The sequence below is a fragment of the Petromyzon marinus genome, chromosome 55 (genome assembly GCF_048934315.1).
Source record: "Petromyzon marinus isolate PM22_M1 ecotype Great Lakes invasive population chromosome 55, UKy_Petmar_22M1.pri1.0, whole genome shotgun sequence".
Taxonomy (NCBI): Eukaryota; Metazoa; Chordata; class Hyperoartia; order Petromyzontiformes; family Petromyzontidae; genus Petromyzon; species Petromyzon marinus.
The window spans coordinates 9272376-9287640 of NC_133721.1; the positions used below are offsets into that span (position 1 = coordinate 9272376).

At 47.3% G+C, this 15265-nt stretch overlaps 1 protein-coding gene across 10 annotated transcripts in view; it reads left to right on the forward strand.

The window, feature by feature from the left end:
- Window positions 1-444: 444 nt before the first annotated feature.
- The window catches only part of LOC116954405 (mediator of RNA polymerase II transcription subunit 12-like protein), an 88703-nt gene continuing 73882 nt past the window's right edge, over window positions 445-15265 (forward strand). For 8 of the 10 annotated variants that reach the window (XM_076052326.1, XM_076052332.1, XM_076052334.1 and 5 more), the window contains exon 1: window positions 446-753. In XM_076052326.1, coding sequence (XP_075908441.1) covers window positions 655-753 — 99 coding nt within the window. In that variant the 5' untranslated portion in view covers window positions 446-654. Of the gene's footprint in view, window positions 754-15265 lie in introns of all 10 variants that reach the window. The other 2 variants (XM_076052333.1, XM_076052335.1) reach the window with 1 other exon arrangement.

The window sequence follows — 15265 nt, forward strand, 5'->3', positions numbered from 1 at the left end:
TGGTTAAATAAAGTATTTGTTCAAATATCTCATTAAGCATTTGATTAAATCTCAATGGACACTCATATGGTTAAATACAGTATTTGTTCAAATATCTCAAAGGAAGTATTTGATTCAATCTCAATGGACCCTCACATGGTTAAATCAAGTAATTGTTCAAATACACTGTATCTCAAATGAAGTATTTGATTAAACCGTGGTTAAATAAAGTACACTGCACAATTGGGTTGCAAGCTTTTATGGGTCACCACATGTTTAAATGTTAACCAGTGTTGTGGTGACGTCACGGGAAAGCATACCGATTCGATCCACTGTTCCCTGTTGCTCAATAAAAATCAATTTCGATTCCACAAAGCCGCGTCGCGACCACCGCACGGAGAGCGGGGAGGGGGTGGTTTAATTAAATAGGCGACTCGATTCCCGACGATTCCTTTGCGAATCGATTCCCACCTCTTCCTCTACTCTTCCCCCGGAAGTGTTAAAGCTCCTGGGTTGAGTGACGCCGGGTTGCGGGAGGAGGTGAACGGAGCGGAGGCGGAGGAGATAGGAGGAGGGTGGGTGAGACGTAGCGACGAGAAGAAAGAGGACTAGAGAAGAGGTGGAGGGCTCTCCTCCTCGTCGAGCGAGCGGCCGTGGAGAGGAGAGGAGACGCAAATGGCCGCCCTGGCGCTGCTCAGCTACGAGAATAGGCCCCTCAAGAGGCCTCGTTTGGGACCCCCAGATGTCTACCCGCAGGATCCCAAGCAAAAGGAGGTGCCTTGTTCATCATCAGCAGCAGTAGTATCATCATCAGCAGCAGTAGTATCAGCAGTAGTAGTATCATCAGCAGCAGTAGTATCATCAGCAGCAGTAGTATCATCAGCAGTAGAATCAGCAGCAGTAGTATCATCATCAGCAGCATTAGTATCAGCAGCAGCAGCAGTCGTATCATCAGCAGCAGCAGTAGTATCAGCAGCAGTAGTATCAGCAGCAGCAGTATCATCAGCAGTAGTATCATCATCAGCATCAGCAGTAGTATCATCATCAGCAGCAGTAGTATCATCAGCAGCAGTAGTATCATCAGCAGCAGTAGTATCATCAACAGCAGCAGTATAATCATCAGCAGCAGTAGTATCATCATCAGCAGCAGTAGTATCATCAGTAGCAGCAGTAGTATCATCATCATCAGCAGCAGTATTATCAGTAGCAGCATTAGTATCATCAGCAGCAGTGCTATCATCAGCAGCAGTAGTATCATCATCAGTAGCAGCAGCAGTAGTATCATCAGCAGCAGTACTATCATCAGCAGCAGTAGTATCATCATCAGCAGTATTAGCAGCAGCAGTAGTATCATCATCAGCAGTAGTATCATCATCAGCAGTAGTATCATCAGCAGTATCATCATCAGTAGCAGCAGCAGTAGTTATCATCAGCAGTAGTATCATCAGCCGCAGCGGACGATGTATCAGCATCACCGCCGTCGTCACCATGATGTTCATCATTATAATCATTGTCTACAATAGTACTTTCACAGTCGCCGGCAACAACATCATCATTGTCTACAGTACTTTCACAGTCGCCGGCAACATCATCATCATTGTCTACAGTACTTTCACAGTCGCCGGCAACATCATCATCATTGTCTACAGTGCTACTTTCACAGTCGCCGGCAACATCAACATCATTGTCTACGATAGTACTTTCACAGTCGCCGGCAACATCATGATCATCATTGTCTACAGTACTATTTTCACAGTCGCCGGCAACATCATCATCATCATCATTGTCTACAATAGTACTTTCACAGTCGCCGGCAACATCATCGTCATCATCATCATTGTCTACAGTAGTACTTTCACAGTCGACGGCAACATCATCATCATTGTCTACAATAGTACTTTCACAGTCGCAGGCAACATCATCATCATTGTCTACAGTAGTACTTTCACAGTCGCCGGCAACATCATCGTCATCATCATCATTGTCTACAGTAGTACTTTCACAGTCGCCGGCAACATCATCATCATCATTGTCTTCAGTAGTACTTTCACAGTCGCAGGCAACATCATCATTGTCTACAGTGGTACTTTCACAGTCGCCGGCAACATCATCATCATTGTCTACAGTGGTACTTTCACAGTCACCGGCAACATCATCATCATTGTCTACAATAGTACTTTCACAGTCGCCGGCAACATCATCATCATTGTCTACAGAAGTACTTTCAGAGTCGCCGGCAAAATCATCATCATTGTCTACAGTAGTACTTTCACAGTCGCCGGCAACATCATCGTCATCATCATCATTGTCTACAGTAGTACTTTCACAGTCGCCGGCAACATCTTCATCATCACTGTCTACAGTAGTACTTTCACAGTCGCCGGCAACATCATCATCATCATTGTCTACAGTAGTACTTTAACAGTCGCCTGCAACATCATCATCATTGTCTACAGTAGTACTTTCACAGTCGCCGGCAACATCATCATCATTGTCTACAATAGTACTTTCACAGTCGCCGGCAACATCATCATCATTGCCTACAGTAGTACTTTCACAGTCGCCGGCAACATCATCATCATTGTCTACAGTAGTACTTTCACAGTCGCCGGCAACATCATCATCATTGTCTACAGTAGTACTTTCACAGTCGCCGGCAACATCATCGTCATCATTGTCTACAGTGGTACTTTCACAGTCGCCGGCAACATCATCATCATCATCATTGTCTAAAGTAGTACTTTCACAGTCGCCGGCAACATCATCAACATCATTATCATTGTCTACAGTAGTACTTTCACAGTCGCCGGCAACATCATCAGTGTCTACAGTTCTACTTTCACAGTCGCCGGCAACATCATCATCATTGTCTACAGTACTTTCACAGTCGCCGGCAACATCATCATTGTCTACAGTAGTACTTTCACAGTCGCCGGCAACATCATCATTGTCTACAGTACTTTCACAGTCGCCGGTAACATCATCATCATTGTCTACAGTAGTACTTTCACAGTCGCCGGCAACATGATCATCATTGTCTACAGTGGTACTTTCACAGTCGCCGGCAACATCATCATCATTGTCTACAGTACTACTTTCACAGTCGCCGGCAACATCATCATCATCATTGTCTACAGTACTTTCACAGTCGCCGGCAACATCATCATCATCATTGTCTACAGTACTTTCACAGTCGCCGGCAACATGATCATCATTGTCTACAGTGGTACTTTCACAGTCGCCGGCAACATCATCATCATCATTGTCTACAGTAGTACTTTCACAGTCGCCGGCAACATCATCATCATTGTCTACAGTGGTACTTTCACAGTCGCCGGCAACATCATCATCATCATTGTCTACAGTGGTACTTTCACAGTCGCCGGCAACATCATCATCGTCTACAGTAGTACTTTCACAGTCGCTGGCAACATCACCATCGTCTACAGTAGTACTTTCACAGTCGCCGGCAACATGATCATCATCATTGTCTACAGTACTACTTTAACAGTCGCCGGCAACATCATCATCATCATCATTGTCTACAGTGGTACTTTCACAGTCGCCGGCAACATCATCATCATTGTCTACAATAGTACTTTCACAGTCGCCGGCATCATCATCATTGTCTACAGTAGTACTTTCACAGTCGCCGGCAACATCATCATCATTGTCTACAGTGGTACTTTCACAGTCGCCGGCAACATCATCATCATTGTCTACAGTAGTACTTTCACAGTCGCCGGCAACATCATCATCATTGTCTACAATAGTACTTTCACAGTCGCCGGCAACATCATCATCATTGTCTACAGTGGTACTTTCAGAGTCGCCGGCAAAATCATCATCATTGTCTACAGTGGTACTTTCACAGTCGCCGGCAACATCATCATCATTGTCTACAGTACTACTTTCACAGTCGCCGGCAACATCATCATCATCATTGTCTACAGTAGTACTTTCACAGTCGCCGGCAACATCATCATCATCATTGTCTACAGTACTTTCACAGTCGCCGGCAACATGATCATCATTGTCTACAGTGGTACTTTCACAGTCGCCGGCAACATCATCATCATCATTGTCTAGAGTAGTACTTTCACAGTCGCCGGCAACATCATCATCGTCTACAGTGGTACTTTCACTGCCGCCGGCAACATCATCATTGTCTACAGTAGTACTTTCACAGTCGCTGGCAACAACATCATCATTGTCTACAGTGGTACTTTCACAGTCGCCGGCAACATCATCATCATTGTCTACAGTAGTACTTTCACAGTCGCCGGCAACATGATCATCATTGTCTACAGTGGTACGTTCACAGTCGCCGGCAACATCATCATCATTGTCTAAAGTAGTACTTTCACAGTCGCCGGCAACATCATCAGTGTCTACAGTTCTACTTTCACAGTCGCCGGCAACATCATCATCATTGTCTACAGTACTTTCACAGTCGCCGGCAACATCATCAGTGTCTACAGTAGTACTTTCACAGTCGCCGGCAACATCATCATTGTCTACAGTACTTTCACAGTCGCCGGCAACATCATCATCATTGTCTACAGTACTACTTTCACAGTCGCCGGCAACATCATCATCATCATTGTCTACAGTAGTACTTTCACAGTCGCCGGCAACATGATCATTATCTACAGTGGTACTTTCACAGTCGCCGGCAACATCATCATCATTGTCTACAGTACTACTTTCACAGTCGCCGGCAACATCATCATCATCATCATTGTCTACAGTAGTACTTTCACAGTCGCCGGCAACATCATCATCATTGTCTACAGTGGTACTTTCACAGTCGCCGGCAACATCATCATCATTGTCTACAGTAGTACTTTCACAGTCGCTGGCAACAACATCATCATTGTCTACAGTGGTACTTTCACAGTCGCCGGCAACATCATCATCATCATTGTCTACAGTAGTAATTTCACAGTCGCCGGCAACATCATCATCATTGTCTACAGTGGTACTTTCACAGTCGCCGGCAACATCATCGTCATCATCATCATTGTCTACAGTAGTACTTTGACAGTCGCCGGCAACATCATCATCATTGTCTACATAGTACTTTCACAGTCGCCGGCAACATCATCATCATCATTGTCTACAGTGGTACTTTCACAGTCGCCGGCAACATCATCATCATTGTCTACAATAGTACTTTCACAGTCGCCGGCATCATCATCATTGTCTACAGTAGTACTTTCACAGTCGCCGGCAACATCATCATCATTGTCTACAGTGGTACTTTCACAGTCGCCGGCAACATCATCATCATTGTCTACAGTAGTACTTTCACAGTCGCCGGCAACATCATCATCATTGTCTACAATAGTACTTTCACAGTCGCCGGCAACATCATCATCATTGTCTACAGTGGTACTTTCAGAGTCGCCGGCAAAATCATCATCATTGTCTACAGTAGTACTTTCACAGTCGCCGGCAACATCATCGTCATCATTGTCTACAGTGGTACTTTCACAGTCGCCGGCAACATCAAGATCATCATTGTCTAAAGTAGTACTTTCACAGTCGCCGGCAACATCATCATCATTGTCTACAGTAGTACTTTCACAATCGCCGGCAACATCATCAGTGTCTACAGTTCTACTTTCACAGTCGCCGGCAACATCATCATCATTGTCTACAGTACTTTCACAGTCGCCGGCAACATCATCAGTGTCTACAGTAGTACTTTCACAGTCGCCGGCAACATCATCATTGTCTACAGTACTTTCACAGTCGCCAGCAACATCGTCATCATTGTCTACAGTACTACTTTCACAGTCGCCGGCAACATCATCATCATCATTGTCTACAGTAGTACTTTCACAGTCGCCGGCAACATGATCATCATTGTCTACAGTGGTACTTTCACAGTCGCCGGCAACATCATCATCATTGTCTACAGTACTACTTTCACAGTCGCCGGCAACATCATCATCATCATTGTCTACAGTAGTACTTTCACAGTCGCCGGCAACATCATCATCATCATTGTCTACAGTACTTTCACAGTCGCCGGCAACATCATCATCATTGTCTACAGTGGTACTTTCACAGTCGCCGGCAACATCATCATCATCATTGTCTACAGTAGTACTTTCACAGTCGCCGGCAACATCATCATCATCTACAGTGGTACTTTCACTGCCGCCGGCAACATCATCATTGTCTACAGTAGTACTTTCACAGTCGCTGGCAACAACATCATCATTGTCTACAGTGGTACTTTCACAGTCGCCGGCAACATCATCATCATTGTCTACAGTAGTACTTTCACAGTCGCCGGCAACATGATCATCATTGTCTACAGTGGTACTTTCACAGTCGCCGGCAACATCATCATCATCATCATTGTCTAAAGTAGTACTTTCACAGTCGCCGGCAACATCATCAACATCATCATCATTGTCTACAATAGTACTTTCACAGTCGCCGGCAACATCATCAGTGTCTACAGTTCTACTTTCACAGTCGCCGGCAACATCATCATCATTGTCTACAGTACTTTCACAGTCGCCGGCAACATCATCAGTGTCTACAGTAGTACTTTCACAGTCGCCGGCAACATCATCATTGTCTACAGTACTTTCACAGTCGCCGGCAACATCATCATCATTGTCTACAGTACTACATTCACAGTCGCCGGCAACATCATCATCATCATTGTCTACAGTAGTACTTTCACAGTCGCCGGCAACATGATCATTATCTACAGTGGTACTTTCACAGTCGCCGGCAACATCATCATCATTGTCTACAGTACTACTTTCACAGTCGCCGGCAACATCATCATCATCATTGTCTACAGTAGTACTTTCACAGTCGCCGGCAACATCATCATCATTGTCTACAGTGGTACTTTCACAGTCGCCGGCAACATCATCATCATTGTCTACAGTAGTACTTTCACAGTCGCTGGCAACAACATCATCATTGCCTACAGTGGTACTTTCACAGTCGCCGGCAACATCATCATCATCATTGTCTACAGTAGTAATTTCACAGTCGCCGGCAACATCATCATCATTGTCTACAGTGGTACTTTCACAGTCGCCGGCAACATCATCGTCATCATCATCATTGTCTACAGTAGTACTTTGACAGTCGCCGGCAACATCATCATCATTGTCTACATAGTACTTTCACAGTCACCGGCAACATCATCATCATCATCATTGTCTACAGTAGTACTTTCACATGCGCCGGCAACATCATCATCATTGTCTACATAGTACTTTCACAGTCGCCGGCAACATCATCATCATTGTCTACAGTAGTACTTTCACATGCGCCGGCAACATCATCATCATTGTCTACATAGTACTTTCACAGTCGCCGGCAACATCATCATCATTGTCTACAGAAGTACTTTCACAGTCGCCGGCAACATCATAATCATTGTCTACAGTAGTACTTTCACATGCGCCGGCAACATCATCATCATTGTCTACAGTAGTACTTTCACAGTCGCCGGCAACATGATCATCATTGTCTACAGTGGTACTTTCACAGTCGCCGGCAACATCATCATCATTGTCTACAGTACTACTTTCACAGTCGCCGGCAACATCATCATCATTGTCTACAGTAGTACTTTCACAGTCGCCGGCAACATCATCATCATCATTGTCCACAGTACTTTCACAGTCGCCGGCAACATGATCATCATTGTCTTCTGTGGTACTTTCACAGTCGCCGGCAACATCATCATCATCATTGTCTACAGTAGTACTTTCACAGTCGCCGGCAACATCATCATCATTGTCTACAGTGGTACTTTCACAGTCGCCGGCAACATCATCATCATCATCATTGTCTACAGTAGTACTTTCACAGTCGCTGGCAACAACATCATCATTGTCTACAGTGGTACTTTCACAGTCGCCGGCAACATCATCATCATCATTGTCTACAGTAGTACTTTCACAGTCGCCGGCAACATCATCATCATTGTCTACAGTGGTACTTTCACAGTCGCCGGCAACATCATCGTCATCATCATCATTGTCTACAGTAGTACTTTGACAGTCGCCGGCAACATCATCATCATTGTCTACATAGTACTTTCACAGTCGCCGGCAACATCATCATCATTGTCTACAGTAGTACTTTCACATGCGCCGGCAACATCATCATCATTGTCTACATAGTACTTTCACAGTCGCCGGCAACATCATCATCATTGTCTACAGAAGTACTTTCACAGTCGCCGGCAACATCATCATCATTGTCTACAGTAGTACTTTCACATGCGCCGGCAACATCATCATCATTGTCTACAGTACTACTTTCACAGTCGCCGGCAACATCATCATCATTGTCTACAGTAGTACTTTCACAGTCGCCGGCAACATCATCATCATTGTCTACTGTAGTACTTTCGCAGTCGCCGGCAACATCATCATCATCATTGTCTACAATAGTATTTTCACAGTCGCCTGCAACATGATCATCATTGTCTACAGTAGTACTTTCACAGTCGCCGGCAACATCATCATTGTCTACAGTAGTACTTTCACAGTCGCCGGCAACATCATCATTGTCTACAGTAGTACTTTCACAGTCGCCCACAACATCATCATTGTCTACAGTAGTACTTTCACAGTCGCCTGCAACATCATTGTCTACAGTAGTACTTTCACAGTCGCCGGCAACATCATCATCATCATCGTCTACAGTAGTACTTTCACAGTCGCCGGCAACATCATCATCATCATTGTCTACAGTAGTACTTTCACAGTCGCCGGCAACATCTTCATCATCATCGTCTACAGTAGTACTTTCACAGTCGCCGGCAACATTATCATCATTGTCTACAGTAGTACTTTAACAGTCGCCGGCAACATCATCATCATCATTGTCTACAGTGGTACTTTCACAGTCGCCGGCAACATCATCATCATTGTCTACAATAGTACTTTCACAGTCGCCGGCAACATCATCATCATCATTGTCTACAGTAGTACTTTCACAGTCGCCGGCAACATCATCATCATTGTCTACAGTGGTACTTTCACAGTCGCCGGCAACATCATCATCATCATCATCATTGTCTACAGTAGTACTTTCACAGTCGCCGGCAACATCATCATCATTGTCTACAGTAGTACTTTCACAGTCGCCGGCAACATTATCATCTTTGTCTACAGTGGTACTTTCACAGTCGCCGGCAACATGATCATCATCATCATTGTCTACAGTAGTACTTTCACATTCGCCGGCAACATCATCATCATTGTCTACATAGTACTTTCACAGTCGCCGGCAACATCATCATCATTGTCTACAGAAGTACTTTCACAGTCGCCGGCAACATCATCATCATTGTCTACAGTAGTACTTTCACATGCGCCGGCAACATCATCATCATTGTCTACAGTACTACTTTCACAGTCGCCGGCAACATCATCATCATTGTCTACAGTAGTACTTTCACAGTCGCCGGCAACATCATCATCATTGTCTACTGTAGTACTTTCGCAGTCGCCGGCAACATCATCATCATCATTGTCTACAATAGTATTTTCACAGTCGCCTGCAACATGATCATCATTGTCTACAGTAGTACTTTCACAGTCGCCGGCAACATCATCATTGTCTACAGTAGTACTTTCACAGTCGCCGGCAACATCATCATTGTCTACAGTAGTACTTTCACAGTCGCCCACAACATCATCATTGTCTACAGTAGTACTTTCACAGTCGCCTGCAACATCATTGTCTACAGTAGTACTTTCACAGTCGCCGGCAACATCATCATCATCATCGTCTACAGTAGTACTTTCACAGTCGCCGGCAACATCATCATCATCATTGTCTACAGTAGTACTTTCACAGTCGCCGGCAACATCTTCATCATCATCGTCTACAGTAGTACTTTCACAGTCGCCGGCAACATTATCATCATTGTCTACAGTAGTACTTTAACAGTCGCCGGCAACATCATCATCATCATTGTCTACAGTGGTACTTTCACAGTCGCCGGCAACATCATCATCATTGTCTACAATAGTACTTTCACAGTCGCCGGCAACATCATCATCATCATTGTCTACAGTAGTACTTTCACAGTCGCCGGCAACATCATCATCATTGTCTACAGTGGTACTTTCACAGTCGCCGGCAACATCATCATCATCATCATCATTGTCTACAGTAGTACTTTCACAGTCGCCGGCAACATCATCATCATTGTCTACAGTAGTACTTTCACAGTCGCCGGCAACATTATCATCTTTGTCTACAGTGGTACTTTCACAGTCGCCGGCAACATGATCATCATCATCATTGTCTACAGTAGTACTTTCACATTCGCCGGCAACATCATCATCATTGTCTACAGTAGTACTTTCACAGTCGCCGGCAACATCATCATCATCATTGTCTACAGTAGTACTTTCACAGTCGCCGGCAACATCATCATCATCATTGTTATTATCGCCGTCATAAAAAGTACAATCGGGCACCATCTTAATAGCAGACGTTGCCTGTCCGTCGTAATAATAACAATTAGCGGCGGCATAAGGGAACGGTATAATCATCCTCAATAGCAGCGACGTGTATCATCAGCATCAGCAATATAGTTAATTAAAAGTATCGTCATCATCATCCTCGTCGTTTCCAGCAGTTGTGTTGTCATCGGTTAGTAGCCGAATCGGTCAGCATCATCATCATCGGTAAGTAGTATAAGTAGCATGAGCAGTGGTTCCATCGTCTGTAGCAGCTGACGATTCACGTTGATTATTTGTGAAGCAACCACAGCCTGGTCGTCATCATCATCATCATCAATCAGCTGTCGTGATTATCAGCTGTCATCATCAGCATCATAATCGTCGTCATCGTCCTGTCGCTTATCTTTGTTCGCTAAGGTCGCAACCAACACGAGGCATCATCATTGTTCGTATCGTAATTTACTGTCACTTCGTACACTTATAATCCTCATCCATCGTTAATGTATGCACGTATATTGAAAGTCAGTAATGCGTCGCCATCGTTATATATTATTCGTCAACATTAATAGCAAACGTCCCGATCGTAGATTTATTGACCGTAGAAAATCGTCTCGTACGTCGTCATCATCCTCATCACCATCCTTGATACTCGTTAATATCTACATCTTAGTCATAATCTGCAATGCCATTAGCCTCGCGACCATCATTGTTACAATCGCAATCGTCTTTTATCGTAGTGAAAACAAGCTCATAATTGTTACTCCAATGATACACAGTCTAAAGGAGGCGAAGGGCGTCAGTCATGTCCACTGTCGGTTTTGTCGGGTGGGTGGCTGGCTGGATGGGTGGATGGCTGGGTGGGTGGGTGGCTGACTAGCTGGCTGGGTGGCTCGCTGGGTGGCTGGCTGGGTGGGTGGATGGCTAGGTGGGTGGCTGGCTGGGTGGGTGGCTCGCTGGGTGGCTGGCTGGGTGGCTGACTGGCTGGGTGGATGGCGAGGTGGGTGGCTGGCTAGGTGGCTGGGTAGCTGGATGGATGGCTGGCTAGGTGGGTGGCTGGGTGGATGGCTGGCTGGGTGGCTGACTAGGTGGGTGGCTGGCTAGGTGGCTGGGTGGCTCGCTGGGTGGCTGGCTGGCTGGGTGGATGGCGAGGTGGGAGGCTGGCTAGGTGGGTGGCTGGCTAGGTGGGTGGGTGGATGGGTGGCTGGCTAGGTGGCTGGCTAGGTGGCTGGGTGGCTGGCTGGGTGGCTGGCTAGGTGGGTGGCTGGCGAGGTGCGTGGCTGGCTAGGTGGCTGGCTGGGTGGCTGGCTGGGTGGCTGGATGGGTGGGTGGCTGGATGGGTGGGGGGATGGGTGGCTGGCTAGGTGGCTGTCTGGGTGGGTGGCTGGGTGGGTGGCTGGCTAGGTGGGTGGCTCGCTGGGTGGATGGCGAGGTGGGTGGATGGCGAGGTGGGTGGCTGGCTGGGTGGCTGGGTGGATGGGTGGCTGGCTAGGTGGCTGGCTAGGTGGCTGGGTGGCTGGCTAGGTGGCTGGGTGGCTGGCTAGGTGGGTGGCTGGCGAGGTGGGTGGCTGGCTAGGTGGCTGGATAGGTGGCTGGATGGGTGGCTGGCTGGGTGGCTGGCGAGGTGGGTGGCTGGCTGGCTGGGTGGCTGTCTGGGTGGGTGGCTGGGTGGCTAGAAAGGTGGGTGGCTGGGTGGCTGGCTGGGTGGCTGGCTGGCTGGGTGGATGGCGAGGTGGGTGGCTGGCTAGGTGGGTGGGTGGATGGGTGGCTGGCTAGGTGGCTGGCTAGGTGGCTGGGTGGCTGGCTAGGTGGAGGGCTGGCGAGGTGGGTGGCTGGCTAGGTGGCTGGGTGGCTGGATGGGTGGGTGGGTGTCTGGGTGGTTGTCTGGGTGGCTGGCTAGGTGGCTGGCTAGGTGGCTGGATGGGTGGGTGGCTGTCTGGGTGGCTGGCTGGGTGGATGGCTGGCTGCCTGGGTGGCTGGCTGGGTTGCTGGCTGGGTTGCTGGCTGGCTGGGTGGCTAACTGTATGGCTGGCTGGGTTGCTGGCTGGCTGGGTGGCTGACTGAGTTTCTGGCTGGGTGGATGGCTGGCTGCTTGGCTGTCTGGCGAGCGAGAGAGAGCAAGAATGGCACCACGTAGGTTGTTGCTGGGGCTTAGTCAATTGACAGTCAATGGGGGTTTGCTGAGCGCAGTCAGCCCCTTCGCTAAATGCATCTCCTTCCTTCTACCCGGCTCTTTGTGGCCCGTGTGTTTTGTGTCATTTAAGCCGGGCTTGAGCCGGCTCGGCTCGGGCGTGGTGCCATCCATCCAAAACAAACCCACACGGTCGGGTTTTATTTTATTTCCCGGCCTCGATAAGGTGTCTCGCCTACAAGCCTTGCTCGGCTCTCCCACGAAGCAACCCCGTGTAGGCTTAACTTTGATCTTTTGCTGTTGTATGAGTCAAGAACACGTTGTGGTGGGAACAGATGGTCCGTTATTATTTTTTTTGCTCTCGTTTTGTTTCCTGGCGGTGGGTTCGATGGGATTAAGATAATGCTACAACATACCCATCAACCCATACGGTTTTACCCGTATTCTTGTACAGGGAAATTGACTAAAACATCAATTTTTTTCTTTTTCTCTCTTTTGATGGGACTTTGTAGGATGAACGTTGATATTTATAAGGGCATGGGGTGACCAATAAGGTCGGAATTGGTCTAATAAGGTAGGCACTGATAATTCTGTTGACAAGTATGCTATAACAGTTGTTTTTCTCTTCCCAAGTATTAATATGCCCCAATCTGCTCCTTCACTCCCGGCCCTTTATCGATCAACTGCTGGCTGAAACCACACCGTCTTGGTCATGGAAGGGGGGGGGGGCGTTTGACCATACTTCACCGCGCTGGTTGGCGCAGATTGATCAACCATCATCATCATCGGATTCAGATATCGCTCGGACACTGACCTTAGCCCTGGCCGCGGTTCAAACTCCATTGCCCGCCAAAGCACTTCGGCTGCGAGCTCCTCCACCAATGTGTTTACAGTACTTGCCTATTGTGTTGTGGTGCAGTCAGCTTGTGTACGGCAGGCTTGAGCCTGGACGGTGTTTGGATAGGCGACCGCCGTGCGTAAACGGGGGTTAGGCTCCTGCGTGGGTCCGGCTCTGTTGTGGGCTAGCGGAGGGAGTGCAGGAAACAAAAATCCCTCGTACCGTGGTGAAGTATGGTCAAATAAACCTTCAAGACCCACACTGTGTGGGCAGAGAGGGGGGAGCAGGAGGCCCTCATTCATTTGCGGCTTGACAGTCGGGGCTGTGAGTGCAGTCATGAATTTTAGTCGATGGCAAGTCGTCCGTAGTGCTGCTTTAAAGTGTGTGTTCTCCTACATCTTCCAAGAGGTTCTGACCACCGTAGAAGAGTAGGCCAAGTAGGATAACGTGAATTGTAGGGCTACACCCTTTTCCTTTTACAAGCGTGCATAAGCAAGATTTGCAGCGAGCAAGTATTGCATGAACTATAAATGTACAATTTTACCGTATGTCCGCAACACAGTGGACATGCACAATACAAATGTAAGGCAGCGTTGCACGTACAATATCGCAAAGTGCGTGGACTTGATTGTACACCGTAGTTTATAAAGTACCATGGGCATTGTGCAAAGCTTTTTATTAAAAAGAAAACAGACCCTGGGGGGGGGGGCAAGCGTGGTTCTGCTATTGTGAGTGGTGCCACTTCCAAGGCGCTGCTTTGGAAATGGCATGAAAGAGGAAAACCAAAGGGTGAGCACATATTGTGTTTTGTCGTCTGACGAGCGGTGCGTGCGTGTGTTGTGTGCCTTCCGGCGAACCGAGTTCGATGCACCCACAGCCGCGACTGATCGGTATAATCCTAAAACTTGAAAGTGCACAAAGAGGCATGGAGAGATTAATTTTTGGAGTTGCATTGAGACAGGAAAAGGAACGCAAGAATCGGAGAACGTACGCAGGTTAAAGGCATTTATGTTACTCGCATTTACTTTGTTTAATGTGGTAACTGTTAATAAAAGTAAGTGGGATTGGGAAAGACACGAAGCTTAGAAGGGATGGTGGCTGATGGTCAAGAATGATGAGGGAGCGGCAGCCAAGAAATGGAAACGTGCCTGAGAGGACGTTCACAGGGGAAGATAATGAACCGGTACTGGTCCTTCCCTAGGTCAACTCAGCCTCAAATGAGTACCTGGTGCGGTGTGTAAACATCGCCACTGGGGAGACAAAGGCAGCTGAGCATGGTGTTGGCCACCCACTCCCTCGTGTGCCGTGTTGTGCCTTAATTGGTGCACGCTAACAGCACCTGCCCTACAGGCTATATGGGGGATCTTTGTTTGCCTTCCTGGCACCTTAAGGCAATCAGTCTTTTTCCTATGTGCAATGTCCTTTGAGTGTCTCATTGTGTGTGTGCGCACATACGTGCATCATGCCGACCAAAGGAGGAGCCCTTATATGTTTATTTTACAAGTGAGGTGCTTTTTGCTTCTTCCCACTATTCTACACTAGAATTAGTCTAATTTACAGGTGCGACGATTAGTCAATTAAATCGACCACGAGTCTATTAAAACGACTAATCAACTAATAATTGCAATCGACTACATATATGGCGGTCTCTTACTCGGTCCCCCTTTAAAAATTGCGGCCACTCACTACAGCATCCCCCCCCCCCTCTGAAGGTGGGAAAGCCTCTATAAGCCACGCCCAGTGTGGCACAGCTGATGACACTGATGATGTCACCAAGCACCGCCCATTACCTACCGTACAGCGGTACACGTGGAAACATAAGCGAGTCTTTTTTCCCTAGCTACCCGA